Raw genomic sequence first — 8,107 nt, 5'->3', positions numbered from 1 at the left:
CCCCTGTGCACCGAGGGCTCAGCCCCAGCCTCTCCACACCTCCCCTGTGCACCGAGGGCTCAGCCCCAGCCTCTCCACACCTCCCCTGTGCACCGAGGGCCCAGCCCCAGCCTCTCCACACCTCCCCTGTGCACCGAGGGCCCAGCCCCAGCCTCTCCACACCTCCCCTGTGCACCGAGGGCCCAGCCCACACCTCCCCTGTGCACCGAGGGCTCAGCCCCAGCCTCTCCACACCTCCCCTGTGCACCGAGGGCCTGCTGCATGTGCAGACGCCGGGGCTCAGCAGACAGCGCTGCGGCTCCACCGTCCTCAGCCCCAGCCTCTCCACACCTCCGCTGTGCATCGAGGGCCTGCTGCGTGTGCAGACGCCGGGGCTCAGCGGACAGCGCTGCCGCCCCACCGTCCTCAGCCCCAGCCTCTCCACACCTCCCCTGTGCACCGAGGGCCTGCTGCGTGTGCAGACACCGGGGCTCAGCAGACAGCGCTGCGGCTCCACCGTCCCCGCCAGACCCCACAGCCAGTCCCACATCCCCAGCCCCAGCCCCGTCTGGCTCCGTTCTGGGGTCAGGAGACAGAAAAGAAACAGAGGCCTGGCCCTGAGCTCGGGTCACTGTTCCCACACTGCGGCCGTGGCGGGGCCATGGCCACAGGCAGCAGGTGGGGAGCGGGGAGGGGTGGCCCCCCCAGGCGGCTGGGCAGCTTGTGGTAAACTCCCCTAGACGCCATTTCCAGAGCTCTGGAGCGAGCCCCGGGAATACAAGCTTCAAAGGGCTCCTGGGGACAGGGCTGTGTGGCACCGTCCTGTGCCAGCTGCTTAGGAAGTAGAGGCAGGAGCAAACAAACACGTAGGGCTTTACCCGAAAACGGAGCCAACGCACAGGGCCCTGTGGCCCAGCCCCCGTGATAGAGTTCTTGTTCTGTGAGTGAGGCCCTGAGTTCAACTCCAGAAAGGGGAGGACCACGGGTATGGATGAGGAGGCCATGGCCGGGGATGGGAAGAAGTGTGTCCCTGTGGGCTCAGGAGGGAGCCAGGGGCGGAGGACGCCAGGGCGGGTCGCGGGGGCCCAGACAGGACTCGTGCGATCAGTCGGAGCCTGCAGGTAGGTGACGTGAGCCCCGTCTGCCCTTCCAGCCGCCCCGGCCTGCATCAGCAGAGCCACAGTGAGCTCCGCGGGGCCTCGGCGCCCGGGGGTCCCACACACCTTGCTGGCTCTGACGCCCCCCCTCCATCCTGCAGAACAAGGTGTTCATCTACCGGGGGAAGGAGTATGAGCGGAGGGAGGACTTCCAGGCGCAGCTCCTGAGCCAGTTCCCCAACGCCGAGAGCCTGACCACCACCTCCGCCCCCGGGGAGGAGGTGCGGGCCGCGCCCGGCCAGTGTATCCCTGCTCGCCGGTCCGGAGCGGCCATGGGAAGTGGGGGGCGGGGGGGACACTTTGGGCGTCCGGGATCCACAGAGCCTACTTCTGTGCTGTCTGTCCACTCCCTACCCGGGATCCCGCCCCACCCCGCCCCGCCAAGCGCACCTGACTGTGGGCATTTGGGGACAGTGAGGTTCCCCAGCTCCTCGCCCTCACGCGGGCAGACTCTCCTGGGTCACCTTACGGAACGAGGCCTTTGCTGGACATCGGGAGCCTGTGACTTCGCGCCCCGTTCGCGTGGTTGGGAGAATCGCCCTCTGTCGGCCACGCTCTGGGCGATTTGTGGTTCGGAGGGAGGACATTGGCTCCGCCTGGTGCCCACCCGAGTCCACAGTGCCCGGCCCAGAGCCCATGGGAGAGAGCCGAGACAGAGACAGTGAGAGAGGAGAGAGACAGAGACAGAGAGACAGAGAGAGAGACAGCGGGGGGGCGACACCTGCACTGGGTCAGGGTGGGATTGCAACCCCCCTCCCCGTGCGAGGGGCTGATGCGTGGGAGCCAGGCGGCGGCACGTTACCCCAGGCTCCACTCCATCCTCCCCACCCCCCAGTCCCCCTCCTCCCCGGCACCACCCCCACCTGCAGCTGGCTGAAGTCACAGCCTTGAAAATGGGGTTGACAGGCGCACAGCTGGCCGGCTCCGTCTGCTGAGCCTCCATCCAAACATTTTCCTCCTGGGTGATAAATATTCACGCGTAACCTTTTCCCGCCGCCCTTCTGTGGCCGTGTGCAGACAGAGCTCTGGGGAGGGCCTGGGCCGGCCGCGCTAAGCCCTGCATGGTGACGGACGTCCAGGCCCGGGCAGCCGCGTGGCCTTTGGCTTGGGCAGGGGAGCGAGCCTGCGTCCCTGGGCCTCACTGTGTGTGTAGGAGCCCGAGGCCAGCGAGCAGAGAACGGGCCTCTGAGCTGTGCAGCCTCCCCTCCGGGGCTGAGGGCCAGGCCGTGAGATGGGTGTGGGCCACAGAGAAGGTCGGGAGGGAGGGGGAGCACACAGGCGCCCGTGGTGAGCAGCAGTCGGGGTGAAGCTGGTCCCTGGGGCGTCCCACGGCCGATCTGCTGTGCACCTGAGTCCTTAACTCCAGACCGCAGACATCCAGTGCTTCACGGTCCAGCCTGTTCTGGATGAGCACCCCCGGTTCAAGAACAAGCCTGTGCCTGACCAGATCATAAAGTAAGACCTGCAGCCCTCCGGGGGAAGGGAGAGGGAGGGGCGGGCTCCTGGGGTCACACTGGGGCCCAGCGCCCCCTGCGGCTCAGCCCCTGTGCTCCCTCACCTCCAGGCAGGACAGCCCCCCACAGTTAGCCTCGACAAAGCCGCAGATGGGGGGAGAGAGGGGTGTGGTTCACTAGATTGGGTGGGTGAACGTTGTTCACCGTGACCCCACAATATCCCCAGAGAACCTCAGGAGAGATGGGAGCTAGCAGGGGACCAGCAGGGAGGTGACAAGTAGGGAGGAGCAAGGTTGCCTGGGGTTGCCTTGCAGGTGCATTTACGGTGGCTGTCAGCCTCGGGTGGGTGGTGTGCAGCATGGCTGTCAGTCTTGGGTGGTGTGCAGCATGGCTGTCAGTCTCGGGTGGGTGGTGTGTAGGTGGCTGTCAGTCTTGGGTGGGTGGTGTGCAGCATGGCTGTCAGTCTCGGGTGGGTGGTGTGCAGCATGGCTGTCAGTCTCGGGTGGGTGGTGTGCAGCATGGCTGTCAGTCTCGGGTGGGTGGTGTGCAGCATGGCTGTCAGTCTTGGGTGGGTGGTGTGCAGCATGGCTGTCAGTCTCGGGTGGGTGGTGGTAGCATGGCTGTCAGTCTCGGGTGGGTGGTGGCAGCATGGCTGTCAGTCTCGGGTGGGTGGTGGCAGCATGGCTGTCAGTCTCCGGTGGGTGGTGGCAGCATGGCTGTCAGCCTTGGGCACTGCGTGGCGTGGTTCAGCGGCTCTAGTTGGGGCTGCCGCCCTGGAGGGCAGGCTGAGGCCCTCCACATGGGTTGTGCAGTGTAGTGCTCAGGGGCAGCAGGGGGCAGCAGCCAGAACTGACCTCTCCTGACCGGCCGCCGCCTCCTTCCAGCTTTTACAAGTCCAACTACGTGCAACGGTTCCACTACTCCCGGCCCGTGCGCAGGGGTGCCGTGGACCCCGACAACGAGTTCGCTGTGAGTGTCCCCACCCGGGGGGGACGGGCCCCGGGGTGGGGATTTCTGAGGACGCACGGCCGGCGTCCACGGAGAGGGCCACGTTGGCTGCTCGTTTCTTTTCCTTTGAGGGGCTCTCGGCCCGGGCAGCTTGTTTTGTGTAGCCGCCAGGATCCCGAGTGGCTGGACTTGGTGTTTGGGGGGCAGTGCCAGGGCATGCTGGGTGCGAGTGCTGGCCCTGGAGCCGCTTGGTTCTCCTCCTCCCTGAGTCCCCCTGTGTTAACCTCAAGCTCACGGTCCCCCCGCCTCCCCCCGAGACCCTGGGCCCCGGGCGTGCCCGTGATGCCCAGCCTAGACCAACCCAGTAGTTTCGGGTCACTGCCCTGCTGAGGACATGGGGTGCACCACAGCCCCCAGAAGGTTCAAGTGGCCTCTCTCCATTGTGGGAGAGTCTAGGGACAGATTCCGGGGTCGGGCACGGCCGCGCTGCCCGCGGGAGCTGTAGTATTCCCGTCCCGCGGGCGGTGGGCGGCCCTGGGGCCCGGGCCTCTGAGACCCAGCGTCCTGAGAGCCTCCGTGTCCCGCCCGCGCCCGGCCGGCCCCAGTCCATGTGGATCGAGAGGACGTCATTCCTGACTGCGTACAAGCTGCCCGGCATCCTGCGCTGGTTTGAGGTGGTCCACATCTCTCAGGTGCGTGTGGGCATCCGTGGGGAACCCCGTCCCCCGGGGAGGAGGCCTGGACTAGAAAGCGGGCAGTGTGGATGCCTCTTTCCTCCCTGGCCTTGGGGCCCGCAGAGGCTGGCTTTGAGGGCACTGCTTGCCAACCTCTGAGGCTGGCGGAGGCCCCGCTCGGGGTCGGCCACTGTGGCTGAGCTGTGTTGCTCAAGGCTAGCGCTCTTCCGCTTGAACCACCTGCGGCTCCACTTCCAACTTTTGGTGTTTCGCTGGAGATAGAGTCTCTGGCCTTCCCTGCCCCAGGCTGGTTTCGAACTGGGATCCTCCGATCTCCCGAGTAGCCTGTGATGGGTGTGGGCTGCGCCGCCTGGCAGCTGTCTCTGTCTCTAAGCGTCCGCTGAGGCCCGTGCGTGCGCGTCTTTCCCACAGAGCACCCTCAGCCCCCTGGAGAACGCCATCGAGACCATGTCCGCGGCCAACGAGAAGATCCTGATGATGGTCAACCAGTACCAGAGCGACCCCGGCCTGCCCATCAACCCGCTGTCCATGCTGCTCAACGGCACCGTGGACCCGGCCGTCATGGGCGGCTTCGCCAAGTACGAGAAGGTGAGGCCCTCCCCGCCCCCCGCGGGCCCCACTTCCCGGGGGCTGACGTCACCTCCTCCAGAGCCCCAGGCCCTCAGATCCCCAAATCCAGCCCTCTCCTCCGGCCACGGGGGGGGGGGGGCACGTGGACAGAGCCCGCCTCCCGTGCCTCCTCCAGGCCTTCTTCACCGAGGAGTACTCCCGGGAGCACCCCGAGGACCAGGACAAGCTGCACCGGCTCAAGGATCTGATCGCCTGGCAGGTGAGGCCCGGCCGCCACGCCACCCTCCCCCATCACACGTCCTCTCCCCCTGCCTCCCGCCCCGCCCGGCCACCCCCCCCCAGCGGCCTAATCTGCAGGCAGATGCCGGACTGGGGGTTGCTAAGGTTGCCGGCTTTGATGGGAAACTCAGGAGGCTCTGGCTCTTCACAGAGGGGCTCCCAGAAAGCCAGCCGCCCCCACCCCGCCCTGACACGGCCCCACGTGACCCCCACACACCCGCCCCTGCCCTCCCCTCCCCTCCCCTCCACGCAGCAGGCAGACAATAGCGCAGGCCCTGCCCCCACCTGCGCCTCCCTCCCACACTGACCCAGTTTGCGGCTCACAGCGCGGGCTGGACCTCAGCTCCGGCAGATCTCGGACGGGCGCGTGTGTGGAGTGGGCTCTCAGCCGAGGGTCTGCACCCCTGTCCACTGCCGCCTCTCCCCCACCCCTCCCTCCTACGGGTCCTTCGGTCTCTCCGAAACTCTTTGCTAAAAGACCCTCCCTCTGTTATTCACCTCTGCCTCCCGCTCCTCATCCGCTGCTCGCCTTCCTCCTCTCCCTCCTCCTCCTCTCCCTTCCTTCCCCACTCCTCTCTGCAGACAAAACCCCCGATCAGCTAGATCTGTCCAGGAGTGGCTTCCGAGGGCCAGTTGCCCCCAGGCCGGCGGGGCAGCCCCTGCATCTGCCCCGTGGGGGGTGCACTCAGCCCCCTCCTTCTGCGGGTCAGCCCGCCCGCCCGCCCGCCCGCGCGCCCGTGCGGCAAAGCAAGCTTTCACGGCAGGGAGTTTTGTGACTCTGGGGAGATCGGGGGTGGAAGGCATGGGGCGCAGCTCTAGAGATGAGTTCGAGGTCTGATTGGGGTCCCTCTCTGCCTCCTCTGCCTCCTCGGCCTCTGCCGGCGAATGCCGGGCTTGGACAGCGAGCCTCCGGCTCTCACAGACACAGTGCACCTGCGTCTGTGGTCTTCGCTCCTTTTCGTTCTTTAACTCTGTAGCTCCCCCAGATCTCTAAGGCTCCCTCCAGAGGTCACCCCAAAGGGGGGAAGGCCAGCTCTGAGCCTTCCCTTCCCCGGATGCTTTGGGGGACCCCAGGAAGGGGGAGCCACCTCCTTGGGACCCCTCAGCCCACACCCCTGCCTGGATCTGTCTCCCAGGCCCCTCCATGCCGTACTGGCTGTCCCCTGCGCCCAGAGAGCGGGCCTGGGCCTCACGGGACGGCCAGGGCTGGCTGCCCTTCCCAAGGAAGGTCTACGAAGTCCTGGACCCAAAGCCTGTCCTGGGAGCCTGAGCTGGGAAACGGAGCGCAGCCCCCAACACGCCCCCTTGTGGCCGCCTTCCGCATAGCCTAGCTCGCTCCACAGGCTGCAGGGTCCCCAAAGCAGGTGGCCGGGCCTCGGCCCCCTGGGCCCAGGCGCCCTCCCGGTGGGCACCCGCACAAAGGCCCAGCCCCGCACCGTCCAGGGCAGCCTCGTCGAAGCCGGGGTCAAAGGGAAGCCTGGCTGCTGCTTCTCTGCAGGGCCGGGGTGACCCAAGCCGGTGGCCTCTTCCCGAGCAGCCAGGGCAGGCGCAGTCACAGTCCCCCATCGGGTCCCCGTCTGGGGCAGACCCCAACCTGCAGCTTCCCCGGGCACCTCAAGTCCAGGGGGAATTCTTCCCTGTGTTGGAGTAGTTAGCCCCTCGGCGTCCACGCCCAGCCGGCTTGGCCAGGGGCCTGTGCATCCAGCTCCCTGAGAGGAGGATTCTCAGCAGCGAAGGGGCAGGAGGAGGCTGGGAGGGGGGAGGAGGCCGGGAGGGGGGGAGGCCGGGAGGGGGGAGGAGGCCGGGAGGGGGGAGGAGGAGACGGCCCCCATCCCCACACCCGCCTTCTCTGCAGATCCCCTTCCTGGGGGCTGGAATTAAGATCCATGAGAAGCGGGTATCAGACAACCTGCGGCCCTTCCACGAGCGGATGGAGGCCTGCTTCCAGAGCCTCCGGGCGAAGGTGGAGCGCGAGTACGGAGTCCGGGAGATGGTACGGACTGGGGGGGTCTGGGGGCCGGGGGGGTCCCTGTGGCGGTGGGCCGAGCGAAGCTGTAGAAGAACCCCGGGAACCGCCGGTCCGGCTGGACCCCAGGGCCCCGCACAGCCACGCGGGTCACATGGGCATGCTGGGGCTGCATACTTACAAAGCACCTACTGTGTGCCAGACTTCAAAGGCAGGGCTGGGAAGGTGGCTCAGTGGTAGAGCGCTGGCCTCGCATGCATGAGGCCCTGGGTTCGATTCCTCAGCACCACATACTCAGAAAAGGCCAGAAGTGGCACCGTGGCTCAAGTGGTAGAATGCTAGCCTTGAGCAAATGACGCTCAGGGACAGTGTCCAGGCCCTGAGTTCAAGCCACGGAACTGGCAAAAAAAAAAAAAAACCCAAGGCAGTGGGAAAGAGGAGAGAGATGGAGGAGAAGGGGAGGAGCCATGAGAGAAAGAGGAGAGGGAGAGGAGAAAGAAGATTGGAGAAAGAGGGGAGAGGGGAAGAGGGGGGGTTCAAGGAAGCTAGGGAGGAGAGGTAGGTTGGAGAAGGGCGGGGGATGGCTGAGCGCCTGTGGCTCACGCCTGTCATCCCAGCTACTCAGGAGGCTGAAATCCGAGGACCACGGTTCAAAGCCAGCCAGGGCAGGAAAGTCTGTGAGTCTCTGGTCTCCAACTAACCACAGAAGCTCAGGGACATCGCCCAGGACCTGAGTTCATACCCCAGGACCAGTGCCAGTGCCAGGAGGGGGAGGGAGGATGCGGCGGGGCATAGGACCTGGGGGCACAGCGGTCCTCTCTGCTCAGCGAGGTGCGTTCAGATCTACCTGCCTCCCAGCACAGGACGTGCTGAGCACCCCCCCCCCTTCCGTCCTCCTCCCGCAGCCAGACTTCGAGGACAGGAGGGCGGGCCGCCCGCGGTCCATGCTGCGCTCCTACAGACAGATGTCGGTCATCTCGCTGGCTTCCATGAACTCCGACTCCGGGACCCCCAGCAAGGCCAACCCCGAGAGGTCAGCCGGGCCCCGCCCCCCGTGCC

General features: G+C 66.5%; 2 protein-coding genes across 2 annotated transcripts in view; both read left to right on the top strand.

The window, feature by feature from the left end:
• The window catches only part of LOC105994951 (dedicator of cytokinesis protein 2-like), a 56,619-nt gene extending 55,900 nt beyond the window's left edge, over positions 1–719 (top strand). The window contains exon 17 of the mRNA XM_013028619.1: positions 98–719. Coding sequence (XP_012884073.1) covers positions 98–719 — 622 coding nt within the window. The remainder of the gene's footprint in view (positions 1–97) is intronic.
• Positions 720–1,227: 508 nt separating this feature from the next.
• Positions 1,228–8,107, top strand: part of LOC105994950 (dedicator of cytokinesis protein 2-like) — a 10,154-nt gene continuing 3,274 nt past the window's right edge. The window contains exons 1-8 of the mRNA XM_013028618.1: positions 1,228–1,379; positions 2,510–2,591; positions 3,475–3,559; positions 4,144–4,230; positions 4,645–4,821; positions 4,979–5,062; positions 6,938–7,075; positions 7,954–8,095. Coding sequence (XP_012884072.1) covers positions 4,147–4,230; positions 4,645–4,821; positions 4,979–5,062; positions 6,938–7,075; positions 7,954–8,095 — 625 coding nt within the window. The 5' untranslated portion in view covers positions 1,228–1,379; positions 2,510–2,591; positions 3,475–3,559; positions 4,144–4,146. The remainder of the gene's footprint in view (positions 1,380–2,509; positions 2,592–3,474; positions 3,560–4,143; positions 4,231–4,644; positions 4,822–4,978; positions 5,063–6,937; positions 7,076–7,953; positions 8,096–8,107) is intronic.

This window comes from Dipodomys ordii, unplaced genomic scaffold (genome assembly GCF_000151885.1).
Source record: "Dipodomys ordii isolate 6190 unplaced genomic scaffold, Dord_2.0 Scaffold112, whole genome shotgun sequence".
In the NCBI taxonomy this organism is placed as follows: Eukaryota; Metazoa; Chordata; class Mammalia; order Rodentia; family Heteromyidae; genus Dipodomys; species Dipodomys ordii.
The sequence above is the reverse complement of the archived record's forward strand: the minus strand, read 5'-3'. Positions and strand labels throughout refer to the sequence as shown.